The 25,422-nt window shown below is 44.6% G+C and overlaps 1 protein-coding gene and 1 non-coding gene across 5 annotated transcripts in view; one reads left to right on the top strand and one right to left on the bottom strand.

Moving 5' to 3' along the window:
- Positions 1-11,375: 11,375 nt before the first annotated feature.
- The window catches only part of CDC16 (cell division cycle 16), a 28,251-nt gene continuing 14,204 nt past the window's right edge, over positions 11,376-25,422 (top strand). Inside the window, exons 1-12 of one of the 4 annotated variants that reach the window (XM_049700928.1) lie at positions 11,376-11,571; positions 12,819-12,873; positions 12,973-13,070; positions 14,178-14,216; positions 14,480-14,620; positions 16,769-16,928; positions 17,900-17,991; positions 18,495-18,628; positions 19,469-19,548; positions 20,628-20,677; positions 21,569-21,642; positions 23,215-23,340. In XM_049700928.1, the coding sequence (XP_049556885.1) occupies positions 11,524-11,571; positions 12,819-12,873; positions 12,973-13,070; positions 14,178-14,216; positions 14,480-14,620; positions 16,769-16,928; positions 17,900-17,991; positions 18,495-18,628; positions 19,469-19,548; positions 20,628-20,677; positions 21,569-21,642; positions 23,215-23,340 (1,097 nt within the window). In that variant the 5' untranslated portion in view covers positions 11,376-11,523. Of the gene's footprint in view, positions 11,572-12,818; positions 12,874-12,966; positions 13,071-13,666; positions 13,884-14,177; positions 14,217-14,479; positions 14,621-16,768; positions 16,929-17,899; positions 17,992-18,494; positions 18,629-19,468; positions 19,549-20,627; positions 20,678-21,568; positions 21,643-23,214; positions 23,341-25,422 lie in introns of those variants that run through there. The other 3 variants (XM_033434962.2, XM_012534403.3, XM_049700927.1) reach the window with 3 other exon arrangements.
- On the bottom strand, positions 13,254-13,326 carry TRNAR-UCU (transfer RNA arginine (anticodon UCU)). The gene has a single exon. It is a non-coding gene; the product is annotated as a tRNA-Arg (tRNA).

Below are 25,422 nucleotides of genomic sequence, written 5' to 3'. Positions count from 1 at the left end.
AACAAAAGAAGCACAAAAGATTCTGTAACTGGAAACGTTGCTATTTGGTCATGAGAACGTAATTCTTTTTCCACCTGCTGCTTCCCAGAGAGTCAACAGCTCATAAAGCTGCTGAATTGCTCCCCGGGGTCAAGGAGCTGCTCTCCTTTGCTGGGAGCCTCCTCTGGCTTTGGCTTCTCCTCTCTGGCCTCTGCCCACGGAGTCTCTGCCGGGCAAGCGGTGTTAGCCCATACAGGCCGCTTAGGGTGAAAACTGGCCATCCAGGAGCTCTTGTTTTGAAGATAACTTGAGAAATAAAGAACCGGGTGTGTTTTCAGGTGTTTGTTCCATATTACCCTGTGCATCAAATTAGTTTAAATATGTAGAACTTTGGAATGCTTTTAAATCCCCATAAACGTATTGACCGTAATGACCGGGGATGGCGACAGGGGGGACGGCGACAGGGGAGGGGAGGAAGAGGAGAGAGGGGAGGGGACTGGGGAGGGAGGGGGCTGCACAGGGCTCTGGGGCCCAGACTGACCCCGGGTAAGACAAGGAGGCACTGCCTCCGGGGCCTGCAGGGCCCGACTCTGCCCTTGGGGGGCTGGGTGTGAGCACCCCTCCATCTCGGCCCCAGGGCCCCAGCTCCCCGGAAAGCTCCACATCACCAAGCCACGCTCTCACTCTCAATGACAGCTTGGGGGGGCCGATTTTGTCTAGTTTTACACGACTTGTTTGCTTCGCCCTCTTGCTTGCTGCTAGATCAGCTAAAGGCCCCAGAAAGGCCACCTAAGGCCGCCCTCGGGGCTCCTGGATCCCTGGATCCCAGACGGAGAAGGAGGTCTCTGCAAGGGCGGCCTCCTTTCCTCCAGCTCGGAGGGCACGCAGGCCCCTCCTCTGGTTGCCGAGCAGAGTCCTGAATGTGAGGGAATGTTCTGGAAATGCAGACGTGGGCGCTGGATAGAGTGTCTGGTGCTGAAGGGCTATAACTTCTAACTTCCAGAAACAGTGGTGTGGCCTGGGGGTCAGACGTGCCCAGCAGAGAAAGCAAACTCCTGTGAGAAATTCGCGTCCACTGGCCGGGTGGGCGGAACCTAGGGTGCACATTGAAATGATGAAAACTGGAAACTGTGACATGGGCTTGAACCGCTGGGAAACAAGAGCAGCTGACTTTGAAGATGACTTGAAAGAAACAAACTGCAGTGTGTTCTCAGGCCGTGGTGCCCGTCCAGTCAGGCAGCTCAGGAAGCCGCCACAGCCCTGGTGCCCGTCAGCTGGGACGGTCGCCGTGCAGCGTCTGTCTCCTCTTCCCAACATCAACTACGAAGTCCTAAAAACACGCCGTAGAAGCTGAACAACACTTCTTGGTTAGTTACTTAGAAAACAGGTTCACTTCCACATAATCCAGGAATAGGTTGGGGAAACCACATAGCAAACTGACCCTGGAAACAGTGGCTGAAACAGACAGGGCCTCGCTGGTCCTCAGGGCCTTTGACCCGGCCCTCATGCCGGCCTCCCCAGGCCCCTCGCAAGACCCGGCCCAAGGCGTCCACGAAACCGACCGCTCGGCACCGGGCCTTGGAGAAGCCAGTAGAGGCGCGCCCTCTGCTGGTGGCCCCGGGGCTGCAGCCCAGCTCGGAGGGCTGCCGCACGGGGTGGGACCGCAGAGCCCCCAGTTCTCTCCCTTCCTACTGTTTGATGAGAACCGTCCAGGAGCCCACAATTCCAATCCCCCTAATTAGCACTCTTTTTCTCATGTTTTTTCCAATATCTTCATCAACTTGTGAATTGTAGCAAAATAATCAATCGTTCTCAACCAAAATGTACTAAGTCACCCGGAATGCTGCGGCCGGATAGAGAAGGATGGATGTACCCCATCACCACGTGCGATCTGCGCTCAGATGAGCAGCTCTTCAGCACGGTTGCATGGCTGTTGTTTTATAATAAGGGTCTCCAAGTCATGAAGTCCAATTTGGGAAAATATTAGAGTCCCCAGGAATTTTAACAGAATTGTGTTTAGAAGCAGCGGGAATAGGATCTGTAAGGAGGAAAAAGCTTCCTTTTACCCTCCGAGGATCTGTGGGCGGCCGAAGAACTGAACTGACAGATACAATACAGGAGGAAACCATAAAGCTTGTTTAATATTTTAAGTGAACATGGGAGTCTTCAAAAGGAAAATGAAAACATGAAGAAACCAATAGACTCAAGACCTTACTTACCTTTTTAAACCAAGAATGCTAAGTTGTGGGGGTGTGACAAGGAAGAGGGGCTTGGGCTGCAGAGTGCCCTGTGGAGCCATGACTGGGGGATGCACGGGTTAGTGGAAGATAAGGGCTGTTTCGCAGGTTTGCTTGTAGACCCGTTTCTGCAGACTCCGGTCTCTGGCGCTGAGAGCGGTGTCCTCTGCTTGGTGCAGGAGGGCATCCTTCTCGAGGTAAATTTATGCCCTGCTTTTAGGCAGAAGGGGGAAGGGCAGAGAGCCCTCCTGCATCTGCTGTTTCTCCAAATAATCAATAAGCCAAAGTGGTGTATTTTGGTGTGGCATGTTCTGATCCCCTTCAGATCCTTATGAAAACCCACTCAAAATAACACTTCCATGTGAATCACAGCTTGCCACGTGCTGTCAGAAGAGAATTCAGACAGTGGTGTACACACGGTTGTGTCTCTTCCTCCCGGCGTTTTCCTTTTTCACATGGTAGTATCCTCTGCTGGCACAAGGCGCATTTTCTCCGAAGGTGCACGGGGAGATAACGCCTGACCTCCGTCACTGATGTTAAAGATCATTGCTTCTTCTCCTTCTCCTCTGGAACACCATGGCTTCTGATGTTTATTGAACCCCTTCCCTCCTGCCTAAAGCATCTACGTTTCCCTTTTTCCAATAGCGTGGGCCCCACCCAGCCCCAGTGTCCCCCAGGGCACCCTACTCTTTCCTTGTAGGCCTCTGGCAGCACTGGACGAGACTTCCTGCACACACGCACTTGACATAAGGGTAGAGTCACCAACAGCTTCATGGAATGAGAGAAATGCTGGTGTAGATCGAGCCCCACACAGTCAGCCTCCTTCGAAGTTCTTGTTAAATGTCTCTGTTCCCCTGACTCTGTACTCTGAGTTCCACTGCCTTCCTCCTTTCTCTGCTTCCTTCTTTCCCTGTGTAGCTTAGATGTCCCTTCTTCCCTGGCAACTCCACTCCAGCCCTCAGTTTGCACCTCACACTCAACAAAACCAGGACCTCTTCATCAAGCTGGACCTACTGCCCTTATCAGCAGTTCAGCAACCATCCTTTTATCCCTAAATAGGACTCTTGTGGAGCTTCTATCCCACGCTGAGTAGCTAAAAAGTATTTGCCCAACAAAATCTAGATATCTGAGGACCAGGTGTGGAGGAAGGTTCGGCTGCTAATAAGACCACGTGCATGTAGGTATGTACAAGGATGTGTGTGTATCTCTAGCTTAAACACTTTCACACCTTTTTTCAGTGATGTACTGCTGTTATTTTTAAAAAATTGTACTTCTAATTAAATGTAAAAGCTTTGCACAGCAAAGGAAACCATAAACAAGATGAAAAGACAACGCTCAGAATGGGAGAAAATATTTGCAAACGAAGCAACTGACAAGAGATTAATCTCCAAAATATACAAACAGCTCATACAGCTCAATATAAAAAAAAAACAATGTTTTTCTGATGTTTGGATAGAGGTTAATCCCAAATTTGTAGAGTTGTCATTGTAAAATGACAACAGAATATTTGCAAATCACTGTCTTAGGAATTATCTGTGTCCTTTCCACTTTAGCCAATAGGAGTCAGGCAATTACTCTCCCGCAGTGGCCTGATCACATCACTCCTCACTCCAGTGAACAAGATTGTTCTCTATTCTTTTCTGAGTAATTTAAATTCATGAGAAACCCCTTGAGATGTTTAATATTCTGGTCAGACTGAAAATCTGTGTCCTGTTTTCCTGACTGTATTTCATGGACTGTTTAAGGAAGGACTCATTAAAAGAAACAGCAAAACAGAGACTTATACATATGCAATCTCACAGAACTTAGTACTTCATAAAATATCACGTGCAGCTGTTCCCCAGTATTCGGCTGACTTCAGACAAGTTAACACGCGAGAAGGGTGGTGGGGAAGGGGTTTAGAAACTCCTGGATGAAGTTGTACGACTGTCCAACGTAATTCACGATTCGACTGCTGATATCGGGGTCCTGTTCTCTTTCCGTGTGTCATTCTTCATTGTCCCGCTTCGAAGACAGTGGAAGTGACTCCTGCTGAAGAACAGGCGATTCGAGGGATGTAAGGGAAGCACCCTGCCCGCTGTCCCGCGTCCCTCGCTGGCCCTGGCCTTTACCACCCCTCAGACACCTGAGCTGTGACCTCTAACTGGTGCATTCAGGTCACAGCTGTCGGTGTGCGGGGGCAAGCGGAGGGGGCGTCTTTCCCACCACACGCACAGGTGCCCACCTGGTGGCGCATCTTTTTAACTCGCTGCTGCCTGCCGGAAATGCCGGGAGCAGCCCCGTGCGCGGTGAGTCCGGTGAGGCCTGTGGACACGGGCTGCTGTTTCATGTCGCATCCTTGGTTAGAGCCCTGAAGGCAACCGCAGCAGTTGCGAAGTCCACGGAAACGTGAAGCGCAGGGAAGGCAGATCCAGCTCGGGTTGTTATTCCCGAAGGAAAAAGTGCCGTTCCGTCTGAGGCGGAGGCCAGGGAAGCCAGCCTGGCCTGCGGTAGCTGGTGGGGCCTCGGCACCCAGGACCCCTGAGGACGCAGGGCTGGCCGCCTGGGTACCAAGCAACTGACCGTCCGAGGGGAGGGAGACCCTGCCACCTTCCCACTGCCACCGTGGCCACGGAAGGGGCAGGATGGAGTTGTGGGGGGGATGGTTCTGGATGGCCGAGGAGTTTGCCCTTTGGCCAGGCCGACACTGGCCTGGAGCTGCTGGGCAAACAACAGGCCACAGTCCCGAGGGAGGTGAGGGGCAGGTGTTAGTAACTCCTAAGTCTTTGTCAGGTTTCAGCATGTGAATTTTGGGAGGACACAGTATTCCACAGCAGCCTCCTGCTTTATTCTTGCCCTTTTTTCCCTCCTATACCCGTTGCCACCTGCAGCCACATCGTCATCACTGATCTTAGAATGACACACCTGGAGCTGAACCTTGCATCACTATGGTTCCCCTACCACACTCACTAACTCACTAACGTGGGCTAATATGGTTTATAAATATTTCCAGCAACAGCATTTGATAAAGAAATGGTCTTAACTAGATGCTGTGGGCTCATTAGCAAAAATCCTCCGGTAGCCAAGGGTCCTGCTTGCCCCTTCAGAGCAGTGGCCAGAAAGGGCACAAGCCCCTTCAGTAAATCCCTGGGACTCAGACCCCTGTCCTGCAAGGAGGTGACACAGCCACAGCCCCCGAGGTGGTGAGATGAGTGATGTGCTACATGGGAAGCTACTGTGAAAGTGGAGAAGTCTCGTTTGGGTATTGGCTACTGCTTAAAGGTTCTTGGGCCTTTGAAATTAAACTTCTCCAAGGTTTAGATTCTTCACATAGTCAAGTGTCAAGAGAGCACCTTGATTTGCTTGCGGTGGAGAAGTTTCCGTAGCTGCCATCAAGCACAGCAAAGAACGAACTGAAAAAACGTGATAAGCTGTGCTTTCAAGGGTGTGTTTACTTTATTAAATCCTTTTGCAATAAAACTTTTTTTTTTTTTTGCGGTACGCGGGCCTCTCATTGTTGTGGCCTCTCCCGGCACAGGCTCCGCACGCGCAGGCTCAGTGGCCATGGCTCACGGGCCCAGCCGCTCCGCGGCATGTGGAATCTTCCTGGACCGGGACACGAACCCGTGTCCCCTGCATCAGCAGGCGGACTCTCAACCACGGGGCCACTAGGGAAGCCCTGCAGGAAAGCTTTTAATACCTGAAGACATTTGAAGAGCCTGGCCTCATGGAATGAAATAAAAGATGTATGACCCTCAAACACATCTGCAAAATGTCAGTATGATTCAGTTCCTGAGGGCTGTAATCCAAACTGAATTCACTGTTTTATTTTGTCTTTTTAAAAATGAGTTTGATGGAAAGAAAATTTTAGATTATATTTGTGATTTTACTAATTATTCATCTCAAATATATGACTTTAACACAGACATATAAGTTAATAAAAAAAAAAGTTCAATGAAGACGCTAAACATGAAATTGGGTATGACAAGTCGCCTGGCCAGCCTTAGCATGACAGAGAAACTCCGGGCCTACCTGAGATTCCAGAAACTTTGTTTGGCAGCCTGGTCACTGCTTTCTAGCCATTCCATGGAGCTGAGTGGGGCAGGAGATAAACAAGAGCTGTCTTGGTGCAGAGACGTCAAGTGGAGTGGAGCAAACTGTCCGGCCTTGAGATGGACCCAGAAACGGCTGAGATAGATTTTCACGCTGCCGTTTGTGCCACCCAGGCTTCTTAGCAAGACTTCTGCTACACCTATTGCCACTAGTAACAAATGCCACGCATAACATAATATAATGTCGTCTAATGCAATGCAATATATCCTGATATTCACGTTAACATGATCACAGGAAGATGTTCAGCGTTATTCTAAGCACTTTACATGAATGATCTCATTAAGGCCTCACACACCTCAATCATACGAAGTAAGCGCTATTTGATAGATGAGGAAAATGACACACGAAGAGGTCGAGGAACCTCTGCTCCGGATCTGAACTGAGGCAGTCTCACTTCAGAGACCCTTTCCCACCAGACAGCACACTTGCTGCCTCCCACGGTGTGGCTCTGAGGTTTTCACAGGACCTTCACGTCTGCCTCTGGCTGCCCTCCCCACCCCACGACTACCCTCCAGTAACAGTGGGTAAAGCACTTGTCTACGGTGCTGGAAAGAAAATATGGTCCTGGAAACGGCGGTCCAAGGATCTTTATAAGTGAGAGAGAAGCAAGAGGGTCCGAATCAGATGGAGGCTTGAAGATGCTGCGCTGCTGGCTTTAAAGCCCAGGAGCCAAGGGTGTCTGCAGGTGTCTCAGGTGCTGGAGAAGGCAAGGGGTCGGATTCTCCCCTAGAGCCTCTGGAAGGAGCACAGCCCTGCCCACACTTTGACATCAGTCATGACCCACTTCAGGTAGCGCTTGGAGATTAGGAAACAATATTAGAGCCCTACCAGGAGTGACTGACTATTTATTTCCTCTCCTTACCTTCTCCACCAGCGTTTGCTCCCAAGGGACATATAGACTACAGGGCAATGTGAAAACATGAACTGGCAATCACAATGGTGTTACTAAAAAGTGTAGGAGGGACACGTAAGCCCAACTTGGGGGCGCTCAAAGGTTTCCTGGAGGAAACGGTTGCTCTCTTAAGATACATGTCTCTCTGCAACTACACGCACGTCAACCTACTGTAAGGAACTGGCTCACGCAGTTGCGGAGGCTGAGCTGTGCCAGGGTCTGGGGCAGCGAGCCGGAGACCTGGGGAGCTGATGCTGTGGGTTCCAGTCCGAGTCCAAAGGCGGGAGAAGGTCAATACCCAGCAGTTAGGCAGAGAGAACAACCTCTGTCTGGCTGCACCTTCTTTTTTTTTCTTAAATCACGTTTTTCTCCATTATTTTGTTAACTGGTGATTGTATCAAATGGATTTTGAACCAAGTTGTGTCTCTGATAAGCAACATGTGTCTTTTTTATTTGTTTGTTTGCTTTTATCATTTGACGGCGCCATGTGGCCTGTGGGATCTCAGTTCCCCAACCGGGGATTGAACCTGTGCCCCCTGCAGTGCAAGCGTGGAGTCTTAACCACTGGACCGCCAGGGAAGCCCCTGGCTGTACCTTTTTGTTCTATTCAGCTCCTTAATGGGTTGGATGAGGCTGGTCCACATGGGGGAGGGCAATCTTTACTCAGTCTACTGATTCAAACGTTAATTTCATCTAAAACACCTTCACAAACACACCCAGAATAATGTTTAACCAGAGATCTCGGCATTCTGTGCTCTAGTCAAGTTCATACATAAAATCAACCACCACAGCCACTGAGGTATGACCTGGAGTGTTAGTTTGTAAAGCATCATCACTCCGCCTAGTCTGATGAATAGAACGTGAAACGTTTTTCAGGCATCAGGAAGAACAAAGCAGGTTCTGACTGGGAACTTCTCCAAGGTATACCAGTGAACAAGGCAATTCTCAGAATAATCACATACTGTATCCCTCATTTTTGTAGAAAAGAAAAAGATATATTTGTAAATGTGCATATGTGCATTCAAAGCACAGAAAGGAGAGAAGAAAATGCACAACAATTGACAGTGATAGTTTTTGAGAAGAGGGGGGATGGGTCAGGGGAACGTCTACAGTCTGTACACACCGTCATCACGGGAGTCTTTTATAGAGCGCATCCATGCGAAACTTAAGTGACAGAAAAAGACAAAATCTAAGGAGGTAATGCACACATAATTATATATAATATCATTAAATGAAAGAAGCAATTGAGAATATGGCTTGAACTATAACCTGCCATATGCCTACCCCAAGTTAATGAGCATGGAGCTGATTATGACCTGCTGGCATGGAAGGGGTGGGAAAGGAAGAGAAGGAAAGGGAAAGACACAGGAGAAGAAATTTAAAGGGACTGTTTCAAAATATTATCCAGTGTATGTGTATGCATAGAAAAAGGACACGGCAGGCAACTCACAAAAGTAGTGAGAGAAGAGTTTTTGAGTACACGGAATCTTTGTGGGAAGCTTTATGTTCTTTTGGCTTCTCTGCATTTTCTTTCTTTCCTAGGATTTTATATTGATAAAGGTTGTATCTACTTTTAAAAGGCAATACAGTACATGGTCTGAAAGGCAAAAAGCTCAAAGGCATACCCAGGGAAAAGTCTCTCCCACGTCCACCATCGTTTAACTTCCAGCACTTCTCCCAGAGGCATTGCACTGCTGCCAATGGCCTAACTGGTCCTCCCAGGGATAGTTTAATGATCTTTCTACCCATTCTTTCATTTTCTATTTTACCCAAACCGTCACATATGATAAACACTTCCCTATCCCTTGCTTTTTCCCCCTTAATGTGTCTTGGAGGTTTTTCCATATCCGCACGTAGAATTGCCTGTTCTTTTAAACAGCTGCATGGTATTCCACTACGTGAGTATGCTGTGGCTTCTTTTATCAGTTTCCTACCTGATGGGTTGTGAAATTGTCCCTAATTTTTTGCTTTTGCAGACAATGTTGTAATGACTATCCGTATGGGGCAGGTCACTCTGCACACATGCAATATGCATCTCTATGAGAGGTTTCCCAGAATTGGAAGCGTTAGGGCAGAGTATATACATGTTTAGGCATGGAAGACATGCCAACTTGTTCACCATAGAGAGTATATCAACATCACTCACAAAAACAATATGAGGAGGCCTGTTTCCCCTTCTCTTGCCACAAAGTGTTGCCAAACTTTTTGATCTTTGCTGCTGTATATAAAGTGATACCTCACTATTTTAATTTTTCTTACTATGAGTGAAGTTGAGCTTTCTTTCATATGTTTATTATTCTCTTGCATTTCTTTTCCTATGAACTGTAGTTTCATGTCATTTACCCCCTTTTTTCTCTTGAGCCATCAGTCTCTTTATATTGGCTTATTACATCTAAAGGAAATTAGCATCTTATGGTAGATTTCAAATTTCTCCCTAGCTTGTCTTTTGACTTCATTTGCTGTTTGCCTGTCTACATTGAATTGTTTTTAGGTAATGAGAATGCATTGCCTTTATTTTAAAAGTTGAACTTCATTATGGGGAAGGAAAAGTTCAGATTATGTCATCTCCATTTCAATTGCTTACATGTCACTTGATTTCTCACTTGGGTAGTACTGACTGTTCCCTGCTAGTCGCTCCACTCCTTCATGAGTCTTGCATCTACATATTTACACACGTTTCCTTCTACTAGACTGAACATTTTACATGAGCAGAGATTGCTCTCAGGTGCATAACTTTCTCATCTTTGCACAGCTAACTGCTGGCACCATGCTGTGCAGATTAAGTCGAGTGAAACATATTTGTCAAATGATGTTTCTTTCTGCGTTCAACTTGTCAAAAAAGGTTTTTTTTTTTTTTAAAAAAAAAGGGTTTTTTAACAGCTTTATTGAGATATAGTTCACATACCATAAAGTTTAAAGTGTAGAGTTCGTGGCTTTTAGTTTATTCATGGAGCTACGCAGCAACCATTACAATCCATTTTAGAGCATTGTCATAACCCTGAAAGAAGTCCCGGACCTTTTAGCGGTCACTTGTCATCCGCCCAACCCCATCCCTCACTCCAGCCCCTGACAACTACTACTCAACTATCTGTCTATACTGACTTGCCTATTTTAGATATTTCATTTAAATGGTGTTAAAGAAAAAAATATTCAAATGACCTTTGTTAAAGCACTGTAAGATTTTATTCAAAGGTGGAGAACTACCAACACAGTTATAGGGACCATTGAGATGGAAATCCGCAGTGAGGGAGAGATCGCGGTCAGCTCAGAAGCAGCATAGGCAAGTGGGAATGTATAGCCAAGGAGCCGGGTGGGGGCCCACCAGTAGGAAGTGGCTAAGAGGAAGCATCAGGGTTCGGAGGATTCTCCCTGAAGGTGGGCCAGGGTGATCAGATATCACCTGGGAGATTGTAGTGGCTAAGGAAGGTACAGGGTGGGGGATTCTGGCTAAACTGACATCAGAATTCTTGCAAAAATTGTACACGGCAGAAAGGAACATGGAAGTCCAAAAGCCAGGCCTAGCTGAAAAAAGTTCGGGGAGCCTGGGCAGACTTTGGTCAATGAGAGAATCTGTCAACGGAATCATACAACATGAGGTCCTTTGCGGTTGGTCTCTCTCACTCAGCATAAGGTTCATACATGTGTCAACAGCTCATTCACTGTTGCTGCTGAATAATGTTCCACTGTATGGATCCAATGTTTTAATAGACCCGCTTTTCCAGTTCTTACTCGTTTTTGATCTACCTCAGGTTGAGGAATGAGCCTTTGGGTTTTGCCAAAAGACAATCTGAAAGGGACACTTGGCCATGGCGACCACAGGCAGAACTTCTACATCACGTGCCGGGACGGCGTGTGCACCCACCGGTCCGCACAACCAGCCTCTGAGGTGGTTACCGCCCTTTTTACACGGGAAATGCGAGTCTCACTTGGAACCACGGAACCCGCGGGGCGTAGCTGCCAAGCTCCCGCCTCCGAACGAGCTAATCAGCGAATCGCGCACGGACACGTCATTGGCTGCGCGTCCGCGGCGGCTTGAGTTGCAGAGGAAAGGCGTCCACGGCCGCACGAGAACCCCGGCCACCCGAGGGCCAAGAGAGAGCCTCGGCACTAACGGCGCGCAGCCCGTTTCCGTCTCCAGGAGGGACGCAGTTGCGGAGGACTTCCGGGGCGGGGCCGGGCCGGGAGCGGTAGTTTCCGGGCGGCGCGCGCGGCCGGGTGGGGTCGGTCCCGGGCTTGGGGCTTGGGGCGGTGGCGGCGCGGGGGCCGGGTCTGCCCGGCGGGCAGCAGGAGGGAGGGTGCTCGCCGGACCCCGGCCACGCAGCCATGAACCTGGAGCGGCTGCGGAAGCGCGTCCGGCAGTACCTGGACCAGGTGGGCGGCCCGATCCGGGGAGCGCGGGCCGGGGCTCGGGAGGCAGCAGGGGCAGCTGCTGTCGGGGTCTTGGCGGCGCGCGGTCCTAAGGGCCTGGGCTTTGGTTCGTGGTAGAGCCCCCGAAGGGAGGGGTCGAGCCCCCCGCCCTGTGCAGCCGGGAGGCTGAGGAACGCTGAGCGTGAAGCCACTAATGCGCGCGGCGAGGCTTACACGTGTTCAAGCCCCGCTCCGCAGCCGGCCCACCCCGGACACAGAGGTGCTCAGTACATACTTCGTGCTAGGTGGAAGTTGAAGGATTATTTTAGGATGAAAGTTGCGGGGTGGCCTTTGAATTTAGCTAGCTAATAGAAAATTTTTGAAAAGTTCAGTTGTCATTTTTATTTGGCCGAATTTAACTGAATAAAGATAAAAACAAATCTGTAGTCTCAAAATCAGTACTTTAAAAAGTTCCTGTTAACTACACTTTCATTCCCTGTAGTCCTCTTGAATGAACAGCAGACAGTGTTTAAGGGAAAGAAATGTTTCCAGAATCAGCAGCATCAGTTTAATCTGCGATGTCACTTAGTTTTTGTAAAATGTGTGCTCTCCCAATAAATTGGAAACCAAGAAGGGGAGAGAAAAGCGTGTTCACGGTGAACTGTTCGATGTGAAATGTAGCAGCTGAATGTTTGGCAGCACGCTGAAGAGCTGTATTTTGCTTTGCCGTAAGTCAGCTGAATTGAATAAATGCTTCCTGCGCATTTTTTCTCTGGCTCTGGGGATGCAGTGAGGAAGGAGACAGGCCTGGTTCCACGCTCCAGGCACTAACATTGAGCAGATTTGTAACCGTCCCAGAAGCATTCCTCCTCCCCAATTGACTGGCAACAGAGTTGCTGGTTTGCATCCAGGAGGACTGAGGCAAAGACTGAGAACCTTACTAATGGCTAGATGTTGCAAAATGATCACTTAAGTTATCTACTTCTTTAGATACCTGCTGATACAATTTTGCAATGTATAAGTTAAAAAAAACTACCTTCTTCAACTGTATATATCAAGGTCTTCCAATAATATTTTTATTGCACCATTGAACTAAAACTCACCTACCTGAGATATAAGATAGAGATATGACTGATAGACCCTTTACTACACGTAAAAAATTATTGTACTGAGATGCTGATTTATTATATAGCATTCTAATAATACCTATCTGTGTAAAGCTATTGAAGTAACAGGGTAATTACCACTTTTTTGTTTGTTTTTGGATACAGCAGCAGTATCAGAGTGCTCTATTTTGGGCAGATAAAGTAGCCTCACTCTCTCATGGTAAGTGACAGATTCTGATTTTTTTTCTGATTTCTCTATCCTTAAAAAACTTTCTACTTTACCTTGCACCTCTGACCATTTATGTAATTTTCCCTCCAGAGGAACCCCAGGACATTTACTGGTTGGCTCAGTGTCTTTACCTGACAGCCCAGTATCATAGAGCAGCTCATGCACTTCGGTCACGAAAACTGGACAAAGTAAGTGATTGTATGAACCTTAAAGCTTTTTAAAAATGTTATTAGATTAGTCTTTTAGGTATATGTTCTTTTTATGTCAAAATATTTTTAAGGATTCAATTTTTCATATTAAATGTAAAGAGAAGATTTCTTGTGTACGTTTATTTTTTCTTTGGCCGCGCCGCACGGCATAAGGGATCTTAGTTCCCTGACCAGGGATTGAACCCGCGCCCCCTGCATTAGAAGCGCAGAGTCTTAACCACTGGACCACCAGGGAAGTCCAAGAGAAAATTTCTTATTCCTAATCTCGGTCACTTTGTTTTTCCCTCCCCCCACCCCCCATCTAGTCACTAAGTTTTGAAAATTCTGTTTCCTAAATAGCTCTGAAAGTATGGATAGTCCTTTCTATCTCATTACCATTCATACGTGTCAGGCCTGTAATTTGTCTGTTTTGTTGTTTTAGCCTCTCTCCTTTCTCTTTTCTCCAGTAACATCTTTCCCACACCCCACCTTCCTTGTCTCCAGTTCATCTTTTAAACTGTCAGAGGGTGGTCTTCCTAAAACAGATCTGATCACATCACTCACAGTGTAACTCAGTGATTTCCTATTGCCTACAGGATAAAGTCAGATGCATTCATAGGCACCCCAGGTGCTTCTTGATTTCTCTCCAGTCTGTGTCTGACCCAGCACCACCATCAGTGCATGGAATGTGTATCCAGTCATGCTGACTGCTTGCAGTTCCTTAGATGTGTGACAGTTATTCAGACTCAGTGCTGGAATGCTGACCAACTCCTAAGTTACCCTCTCCCCTGGAGATGTTTTCTTATTCAACTGGTTAGTATTTTTTATGCGATTCTTTCATAGTTTATGAAAGAAACTATGTGCTGTGTTTATGTCTCCCCTGCCACAACCTCCTTGAGGGCAGGTCCCTATTCCTTTTTGAATCCTTGGTGACTGGTAAGCAGTAGGTTCATGATGAATATGGGTTAAAAAGACTTTTTTTTTCTCTGCGAGAGTAAAAGAGGAATTATGAAAATGGCTTTCTTCACTTCGTGGTTATAGTTTTCTTTTTGATTGAAGATGCATATTATCTTGATCACTTTTTTAATAGATTAATTTCTTTCCTAGTTGTATGAAGCATGTCGCTACCTTGCAGCTAGATGCCATGTAAGTATGCTCTCAGTTTGTTTTATTCGATAAAGGTTTAATGATATGAATGTTACACATCCCTCCCATGAGTGTGAGAATTCAAAATACTGACTCTCCATTTACTAAAAGCTCATATGCCTGAAGAAAATTCTACTTTAGACATTTTAAATTTAAGTAATGAGTGGGTGTAATATTTATTACCCTTTTAAAATCTACTGTGATTGTGTGTGTATCTAGCGTCAGAAGTCATGGTTGACAAACGCTATTTCTGTTTTCTGCAGTTTGCTGCAAAAGAACACCAGCAGGCTCTTGACATTCTTGATCTGGAGGAGCCGATCAGCAAAAGACTGTTTGGGAAATGCTTGAAGGATGAAAGTAGCTTGAAAGACCCCTCCAGTGACTGGGAAATGTCACAGTCCTCAGTAAGTAACGCTGTAATAGCCATGCTTCCGTAACATCAGTAAGAATTGCCCACATGGTAGGGCAAATGTAAATCACCTTCTTTTACTTGAGTACAATCACGTTAAAATAGTTTGATTGCCAACTTACTTAATTTTCCCAACCCACGAAGATGCTGAGACATTTCTGAGCCATCAGTTAGAAGTTGTAATTGTGTCCTCAGATGCTTGAATCTGAAACAGGCAGACTTAAGCTCTTTCTTCTTACATTTGATACCTTAAACTCCTCCCCACAGGTGGAATAATATTTTCCCTTCTTACTGTATTTCAACAGTGTTTTGTACTTACCCCCAAGAAACCTTGATTACCTTAGACTGTTTCTTTCCAGGGAGTGGTGTGGTGTTACTGTTTACGTTATTTTGTGTATTTCAGTTTGTATACTTCATGCCTGCATAGAATTGCAAATTCCTTGCTGGCAGAGATTATACTGATACAGTGTAACATGGTAAATACCACCCAGGGTCAGATTGCTAATCTGGACTGTTAACTTTTTTTTTAACAGCTTTCTTGAGATGTAATTCACATAGTATGCAATTCATGCATTTGAAGTGCATAGTACCTCGGTTTTCAATATGTTCGCTGAGCTGTACAACCCTTACCACAGTCCGTTTGAGAACTTTTTTTTTTTTACTTCAGCGAGAAACCCTGTACCCTTTAGCTGTTACCCACCAATCCCCCATTTCCCAGTTGTTCTTTATAACATGTCTATGAAGGAACTTGGTTACTCTACTGTTCATCTCAAGAAGGTGGGAATACCATACATTATTAGGGTTTTTTTTCTTTTTAAGAAGCACATTTTTTTGTGAAGAAATACATTTATGAGGGAGTTGAGGATTATCATTATTCTTGGACCTCTTATCCATTAACTGCTAAGAAATGCATGATTTATTTGTAATGCGTTATTTATTTTATGAGTTTACTTTTTTTTAATAACTCATAGGATACTGCATAGGTCTAAGATTCTCTCATAATGTCGTCTACTATTTTTGAATTGTGATTTTATGATGAATCCCATTACCATTTTTATTTATTTATTTTTTTAGTGGTTTGAGAGACGGCAATTTTTATTTATTTATTTGTTTGTTTATTTTTGGCTGCGTTGGGTCTTCGTTGCTGCGTGCAGGCTTTCTCTAGTTGTGGCGAGCGGGGGCTACACTTGGTTGCGGTGCACGGGCCTCTCATTGCGGTGGCTTCTCTTGTTGCGGAGCATGGGCTCTAGGCGCGAGGGCTTCAGTAATTGTGGCTCTCGGGCTCTTGAGCACAGGCTCAGTAGTTGTGGCGCACGGGCTTAGTTTGCTCCGTGGCATGTGGGATCTTCCCGGACCAGGGCTCGAACCCGTGTCCCCTGCATTGGCAGGCGGATTCTTAACCACTGTGCCACCAGGGAAGTCCCCATTACCAATTTTAGCTGCATCTCTGGACCATCTTTAAGCTCACTTATTTGTTTTTTGAGGTTCAGAATCTGGAACACAAATCAGATTTCTGCATCCTCCTGTTAATGGTAGTAGTGAGGTGGCTGCCGTGTGAGCAGCTTACCATGTGCTGGCTACCGATGGTACCACCTCTGATCCCTACAGAGCCTGTGAGTTAGATGAGGGGAGGAAACCGAGTCGCGAGAGGTTAGAGCATTGTCCAGGGTCACTCGTAAGTGTCACAGCTGGGATTTGAGCTCAGGTCTGTCCAGTTCCCAAAGGCCACGCTCCTAACCCTGTGCTGCATTGCTGCCGGTTTTCTAATATTTACTAAGGTTCGTTCATTGAGATCTACCTATCAAACGGTCTTCGTGTTTGATTTAATATACGTATGCTCTGTATGCTGTCTCTAAATCATTACCCTATTTGAGACAGAACAAGTAATGAACAAAGTAGCAGTAACGTGTAAGCTAGTTATAAAGGTTTGTTGAAGTGAGGAGAGCCTAAGGAAGATAGATGAGAGAAGTTTTACTTTGCTTTTATGTTTCTATTAATTTATATTGTGTCTGACATTGGATGGAGCACATCCTTTTAGATGTAAAAAAAAAAAAGTCTTAGCCTTCAGACAATATATGATTTTTGATAAAAAATTAATTTCAGTAGTGCTGACTTAGTATGTCACTCATCATTTTTCCAACAGATAAAGAGTTCTATTTGTCTTTTACGAGGAAAAATCTATGATGCTCTAGATAACCGAACCCTCGCTACTTACAGCTATAAAGAAGCTTTGAAGCTTGACGTCTACTGCTTTGAAGCATTTGATCTTTTAACGTCACACCACATGTTGACAGCCCAAGAAGGTTTGGAAACCCAGGTGTTTTTATGTTTAGCACAATTAATACTGTTTGGATTTTTTTGTTTTTCTGAAATCTATAGAATCAAGAGCAGGCTATTATGTACAGGTTTAAACTTCCTTCACATCTTCAAACATGAAGCACGTTGCAAAATACAATATTGTGCGGTGCTTCTTGCCGTCAGAATCTTCAGGGATTGTGATGTGATGAGTGATTTAAAGTTGTAAAGAATTCAGGATCTGATTCAGTAATTTCCAACATGGCTGCTCTTCAAACCCCCAGGAGTTTTAAAAACATCACTGTGCAGGTCCTAACTCCAGACCAGTCGAATCAGAATCTGGTGGTGGGGCCCTGGCCTCAGATGGTTTACAGCTCCCAGATGATCCTGAGATCCATCACGGGCTGAGAACCATTGACCTAGTATGTTGCCAGTGGTGTGAGGTGGATAAACAAAAGAAACAGAAAGTGGAGATGTTGTATTAATGGCATTCAGACACTTTAGCCTAATGCGTGGTTTTCAGCCAGGGTGGTTTTGCCCCCTAGAGGACATTTGGCGGTGTCTGGGCAGTTTCACTGTCACAGCTTGCAGGTGGGTGGGGCGTGGGCGGTTGCTGCTGGCATCTAGTGGGTAGAGGCCAGAGGTGCTGCACACATCCTACAGTGCGCAGGACAGCCAGCACGGCAGAGAATTGTCCCCACAGTGTCCGTAGTGCTGAGGGTGGGTAAGTGGCTTGGTGGTTCTTAAGTCTGGTGATGACTAGAATTGCCTGGCAGGTTCATGCAGAGCCCTCAGGGTGATTCTTATTACCTGGGTCTGGAACCACTGTCTTAGTTTTCTCCAGTTCATTCTATCTTGTTATTTTCTCTTTTGAGCTCAATTTACTTAAACCAAGAACTATAGAAGAATATTTTTCATTGGTGATTTTTCTTCCCCATAAATACTGTGAGGATGTTCCTTCTTTCTCAACATTTTTTAGAAAAAGAACTTCTTGAATCACTACCTCTTAGCAAGCTCTGTACTGAAGAACAGGAATTGCTACGTTTTCTATTTGAGAACAAATTGAAAAAGGTAAGTAAAAACACAAAGTTAGTATTTGCTTTGTATAAGCATCTTATTTCATTAAATTTGTCCTCTATTCTTTCACAGGTTAAGAATTTAGAAATTAATTTTTATCAGTTTAGCACATTTGCAAGGACAGATTTAGATTATTTAAAATATATGATCTGATTCCTGAAAAAGCTTCCCAAAGTATCTGTCTTCCTCCCGGGAACAACTCATACTTTTAAAAGATTAAACTATCAGATAATCAATGATGTGTGAAAATGAGGATTTTTTTCCTCGTGCTTCCTAAACTACTATTTTGTAAAATACTTCCTACCATGGAATTCTGTGATAAAATTGAGAAGAGAATTAGACTTGCTGAGAGGAGTACTGGTGATACTTGAAGTTAGAAAAGTTTCGAGCATCTCACAGGTGTCATTGTGTTAAACCTTGAAACACTCGGGCCACGTTGAGTCTGCCTTTTGATTCGGTGCTGCACACTGAGTCATGTTTGCATTTCTCTGTTTCAGTATAATAAACCTAGTGAAACTGTTATCCCCGAGTCTGTAGATGGTTTGCAGGAGAATCTGGATGTGGTCGTGTCTTTAGCTGAAAGACATTATTATAACTGTGATTTTAAAATGTGCTACAAGCTGACTTCTGTGTAAGTACATCCACTTATTTTTGTGCAGGAACGTAGAGTTTAGTCCATTTTACATGAGAAATATATGGGACCTGCTTTCTGAATAATGTCAAACTGATGGATGATCATTTAAGCTGCCTTTTCCATTTGCAGAGTACAGGGGGGGTGGGAGTGGGGGGGTGTGTCATCTCAAAAGAGCAATATACTGACACAGGTGTATGCACGTTTGTTGCTTTATTCTATTAACTCGGGAGTATCCTGTCCCTCCCAGGAGATAATTTGCAAGTTTGAGAATACCGTCTGGCACATAGTTTTATGAAGTCCGTTCTTTCTTAAAGCAGAGGCTAATAAAATCCTATAGGTTCTGGGTGTCAGGCTCACTAACTGGCCAGGCCTCCTCCCCCAGCACCAGTCTTTCCATGTGCATAGTTCACACTTGTCCTTTACATGTACTGTTTTTAATGGATCTTTCGGGTTGCGTAAAATCCTTGAATTCACTAAAATTTTAATTGACAGATAGTTAGGATTCATTTAATATTTCATATTATTTTTGATCCTTCTAAATAATTAGACCACTTATTTTATGTGGTACAGTTCTGTTAGCTTAAAGTAAATGTATGTGGTGATGTTTATTTTTATTGATTCTGAATAAATCAGGATTTTCCCTTTCATTTAAAACTTAATCATTGCCTTAACTGAACAAGTCTGAAGATAATGGAGTTAAGAAAGTAAAAATGTATTCTAGACCACAGTATTGTATGTAATGTGGTAATGACTGTTTGGATAAGCATAGCTAATTGCAGTGAGCGCTGTTACATACTGTTTGTACGTGTGTACATAGTGTGTTTCTTTAACTTTCAGAGTAATGGAAAAAGATCCTTTCCATGCAAATTGTTTACCTGTACATATAGGGACACTTGTGGAGCTGAATAAAGCAAATGGTAAGAATTTCTTTAAATTAAAATAATAATTTTTAAGACAGAAAATATTCTGTAGCTCTGGAAATTCTGTCTCACAAATCCTGGACAATTCAGATTGCAGGTTAACAACTGGGGGAGGAAATGCTTATCCAAGTAACCAGCAGTCTCTTCTGTTATCCCAGCAGAGCACACTGTTTCTATATCCCTAATTCCTGCTTCCTTTTCTCAAATGTAATTTGTGCTCCAAGGTGTGTTAGCTTTAGAGCATTCGGTGCCAGGTGTGCCTTTTCCCTTTTTCTTGTAAAATCCATAAGAAAGCTGGTATGGCAGGAGTCAGTAACTGTTTAGAAACGGGAAGGGGGCAGATTTTTTGCTCACATTTTCCATATTCTGGAAACATTTACAGGGTTTGGACTGTATTTGCCCTTAAATCTTCTAAACTGACTCGTCAGCTCGGTCAGGAGGAAAACTAGCCAGGCACCCCAGCTCTGGGCCCCTGCTGTTCCAGGCATGGCCTGTGGGCCAGCAGCATCGCGCCTCCGGGGAGTTTGCTGGAAGTGCAGGCTCTCTAGCCGCCCTGGGCTGTTGAGCCCTAGGAGTGTTGTCGTGACATGCTGGGACTTTGTGTTACCCAGGAGCACATCATCTTGCTGGTTCCATAAACGGGAGGCTTTGGTCAACCAGATTGGCTGTGGGTGGTCAAAACGGTCTGTACTAGGCCCGTGGAGTAAGAAACCTGGGCTTTAAGACAGGCGAGGCCCCTTGAAATAGCCTCTTAAGCACGTGGAGTGCTTTGTCGTGTGCCTCTCATCCAGGCTGCTAGTCACTCGATAAGCGCCCAGCGCCCACTTAGGGCCTGGAGTGGGCTGAGGGATTGGAGGTGGGGGTACGTGAAACAGCCGTAGTGTCTGCTCCGTGGAGTTTCTATATGGCATTAGGTAAATGGATTTTGTATCCAGGAAGAAAGAAAAGTATGAAATCATTGCTGCGAGAACAAGATTTATATGATTGTGAAGAGCTGTAACTGGGGGAAACTCATATCTTAAAGTTCATTTGCTGTGAATAATTTTATTCTTTTTTTTTCTTTTTCTCTAATGTAGAACTTTTCTATCTTTCTCATAAATTGGTGGATTTATATCCTAGTAATCCTGTAAGTAAATATAAACTTTTTCCCTTATAGTGTCTTTTTTCTTACCTGAACTTTAAGAAAATACTTAACAGGTGTTTAGACAGAGGCTAAATTTAAATTCAAGCAAATAATGTTTTATTTTAAGGTGTTGGAGCAGAATCTCCTAGTGCTTATGATAATTAGAAGCAGCATTCACTTTTTCAATTCATGAAAGTATATTTTTTTTAGTATATAACTTAAAAATCTTTATTTTTTATGATTACAGAAATTGTATATGCATATTATTTTGAAATAGCTAACATACAGAAAAATTAAATATTGAAAGTGAAAGTCATACTCATACCTCTCATAAGCAATGCTAATAACTGCTTGGTTGCTTTCTCACATTACATGTATGATAACTTACTGAATTATGCACCGAATTGAATCATTGTGTCTTCCAAACTGCCATGGATCAGAATGAAGACCTAGAAATTGGAAATGGAATCAGGAACCATGTCCTTAAAGACAAAAGTCAGGGGTCAGGGTTTAAGTCTCAGACAAGAATCTGCACCCCAGACCAGTGTGAAAACAATTTATAAAGAGGCGAAACCAGTGCAAGAGAAGTCAGCTGAAGAGGTGGAATCTGTAGAACCAAGGTGGGGTGGGGAAGACACAGTGCAGGTGGGAGGCTGGGACTCAGGCTGGCTTTGCCATAGGAGGAGATTCAGATGCTGCAGGGGTGCGATGGGAAGCGCCTGGAGCAAGAGCTGTAGAGAGTCTGGCCTCGTGTCGCCCAGGACCCTTAGTAGACAGCCTGTCTCAGTGACGTTTCTGACTTGAACTAGAGTATATGCTGGGACCTCTGACTTGTTACAGATGCCCGGTTCAAGGTTAAGCGTCTTTGGTCATGGTACGTTTTAAACTTTTTAGGTGTCTTGGTTTGCAGTGGGGTGCTATTATCTCATGGTCGGTCATAAAAATGAACATGCCAGAAGATATCTCAGGTATGAACTTACTGTCTTCCTCCCTCTGTAGTGAACCTACAGGAAGTGATTTCTTGGTCATCTGCTTTAATGCAGTAATTAGTAGTACTTTTAAAAGCAGTATGAAAGAATAAAGGTTTTCTTCAGATTCCATTCGGTTGTGTCCATTATTTACCCTGCTCTTTATAAGATGCCATGAGGGGAGATAAAAGTAGTCAGTGGTGTAGACCTTGTCCTCAAGGAGCTTATGATGTATTTAAACTTTTATTTATAAATGAGAATAAATATGAAAAAATAGGGAATAATACAAAGTATTTCGAAAGTTTTTTTATTTATAGAGATACTATTAACCTCTTACTCTTAGGACTTCTTTTGTTAATAGTTGTGAAATTACGTGACACTTTATGTGAGGTTAGGGTCACTAAATGTGACTATAAAACAGAACTCTTGGCATAGTGAACTGGTTTATGTAAGGATCTGCTGTGGTTTTAGCTTGAGGAGCTCCATGCAGCCCAATCAAACTACTTAACCAGTGCTATTCAATTACACAAGTACAGAAATATGTCTAATAATACCCGTGACTTCCTCCATGTGAACGAAATAGAAAATGGATCTGTGGTGAAGTTCATAAACTTTGGACACAGACTTGAATTCTGATCCAGATTCTGCCACTTACTAGCTATAATTCCTTGGGAGAGTTCATTTCTCCTACCTTCCGTTTCTTCTGTGAAAATGGGAATGATGTAGTTGTATGTCAGCATTGTTAGGAAAATTGCTAAGATGACAGGAGAGGATCCTGCACTAGGAAAGCATTAGGGCGAGCTCTCTGATTGGTGGGCAGCTAAGCATTTTAGAAGAAGGGTGCTCGTGTTCTTTTCGGGAGCGGTGCGCTTCATGTTATGATGGTTCCTTTGAACTATGCTTCTCTGACTTAGTGTGCTTATTCAGTGATGAATTCTACATGAAACAGGGAACATTTGGGTGAAAGAAAACTTAGAAAATAAAATGCTGAGAAGTGGGAATCTCCCCTTTTGTATTTTCTGTGTTTGTTTTGTGATGTGTTCTCTTTATTATTGTGGGTCACCTGGTTGAAGACTATTTAAGACTATGTAAATAGTCCAGTCCACAGAACCAGCATGACTCTCTTAATCATCTGTAGGACGTCACTTAATCTTCCCAGCCTCAGTATACTTATCGTTAAAATATAAATAGTAACTTATCTTGAAGGTTATGAGGATTAGGTGATGCGTATAAGGCACACTTCCTTAAGTGGTTGCTGCTACCACCGTTTATCTACTAGGTTTTGAAGTGAAGCTCCTGGATTAAGTAATATTTGTAAATTCTATACAGAAAGCTAATGGGCTCCACTATAGTACCTAAGAAGTTGTGGACGTCTCCTAAAATTACTTAAAAATTTGCTTGTACTATTAAACATTTTATTTCAAGTGAATTAACATAAATGTTACATTAGTGTTTAATATGTTGACAACTCATTCATTAATTCTGATGTCCTTGAAACCATGAACCTACATAAAATTAACCTAACAGTTTAAGAATAAATATTACACACTCGAATGAAATCTCTTGTTTTAGCAAAGCTACGACGCTGGAGAAGACCTACGGGCCGGCCTGGATCGCTTACGGGCATTCGTTCGCAGTTGAGAGTGAACATGACCAAGCGATGGCTGCTTACTTCACGGCAGCGCAGCTGATGAAAGGGTGCGCAGAGCAGGTTGCTTAAGCAAAGCGAAATTTTATTATTACTCTCTCTGCCATTGGTTGTGAAACTGAACAAAAGAATAGTGTATCATGTTAGTAGCTTATGATTGTGAAATAAGTATGGAAGTGAGAGGGAAAGAAGCTGGGGTGGGGATTTTGCCTAGCAGTTTACCTTAACCAGTACCAGAGGGGACTAACAAGTTAGGCTCAGGGAACAGGATCGGGTGGAAGCTGTTTTTCACATGCTCATGTAAGAATGAGAGTATTCGTGAGCAAAGTTACTATTTACATCCTGCTCATGTCCAGAAGGTATTCACGTGGCTCAGTTCAGTACTCAGGTTCAGGACTGAGTTCGCCGGTGTTGTAGATTTATATCAGTGTTAGATGTGTTGGTAGTGGCCGGTGTGCCCTGAGAGCATATGGTACTTTGGGGAGCAGGAATTGCTGCTGTTCCTGTTGACTCTTTGGATTTGCCATTGGTTTTACTGTGCCTCGTTCTCTTGTGCGGCTGCTTCTGCTGTCTGCCGTGGAGAGGTAGTGGGAGTGCCGGGGTGCAGAGGGCTGGTCTGGAGCCAGACTGCCTGGTGATCTTGGCCAGCCGTGTACCTCTTAAAGAAAAGGAATCATGGCAACACTTAACACCTAGGCTTGCTGTGAGGGATAGTTGAGGTAATTCCAGTTTCAGACACATAGAAAGCACTCAGTGAAAGTTAGCTGCCTTAACTTGTCTGATTGAATTTCATCTGGTTAGGTTTGCTTTACCTTTCCAGACTGTCAGACTCATTTTGGCACCCAGTTCTGCATCTATATTATTTATGGCCCCAGCTTTTTTAGTTATGTTAAATTTGATATGTATGACTTTGATATCTAACTAGCTGTCCATGAAAATATTGTAAAAGACATAGCTCCCTGACTGCGTTCGTCAGCTCAGGCTGCCATAACAAAACGCCATACACTGGGGGGTTTAAGCAGAAGCAGTTTATTTTCTCCCGGTTCTAAGGCTGGCTGGCCGGCTGGCTGATTGGGTTCCGGGGAGGGTGGGGGGGGCGCTCTTCCCGGCTGCCTTCTCACTGTGTCCTCACAGGGCAGAGAGCTAGGTCTAGTGTCTTGTACAAGGGCACCAGCCCCGCCATATTAGGGCCTCACCTTCATGCCCTCACATAACCTTTATTATTTCCTCACAGGCCCTCTCTCCGAATAGTCACTGGGGGTTAGGGTGTAACATACGAATTTGGGGGCAGACATACATTCAGTCCATAAGTCTATGATACTAACATATTACTAGAGTAATCCTCCAGATTAAAGTTGTTCAGCCAGTTACTGATCCATCTAAACGGTCCTCGTACCCAGTCCATCCTAGTCACCAAGACATGCGAGACCCTTTCCAGTGCTCTGCTGAAGCTTGGCTCCGGTGTCTGCCCATACCCCCGATCCATCAATCTGGCGAACTGGCAGCAAATGATAACTTCCCGTGGGTTGTTTCTTATGAGGAAATGCTAGTCTGCTAATTTCATTTTGCTACTCTGGGTGCTCACAAGCCCAGGAACAGTTATTACTAGTTATTAGTTAGTTACTAGCTAAGAGTCAAAACCAGTGATAATTAATGACATGATTAATGTTTTAATGTTTCCCAGTCTGACACTTTTCTAATTAAATTTTCAAATCAGCTCATCAGGATAAACATTTTTCTCTCAGTTTCACTTTTTCACCAGAACAGCTTTTATCCAATCTAGTTTGGATTAATACTGACTGGGGTACTTTCCAACACTAACAACCAGTTCTCTGCTTCTCCAGACACCAGCTGGGTCCTACAAGTCCATTCAGTTCTGACACTAACTACCCAGCGTTAGTGCAGACCTCACAGCTTAAGGGCCCAGTCCCACAAGACTGCCTCTCCCCTCTCCAGATGCCAATCGCAAGTCCTGGGTCACTTGTACTTCTGACTGTCTGGCCGCAAACCAGGGGTTCCCGCAACCCCCTCCTAAGGTTTGATCATTTGCCAAAACGACTCATAGAATTCAGGAAAGCATTTTGCTTCTTATATATGATACAACTCAGGAAGGGCCAAATGGAAGAGATGCA

Source organism: Orcinus orca, chromosome 18, assembly GCF_937001465.1.
Source record: "Orcinus orca chromosome 18, mOrcOrc1.1, whole genome shotgun sequence".
Taxonomy (NCBI): domain Eukaryota; kingdom Metazoa; phylum Chordata; class Mammalia; order Artiodactyla; family Delphinidae; genus Orcinus; species Orcinus orca.
The sequence above is the reverse complement of the archived record's forward strand: the minus strand, read 5'-3'. Positions and strand labels throughout refer to the sequence as shown.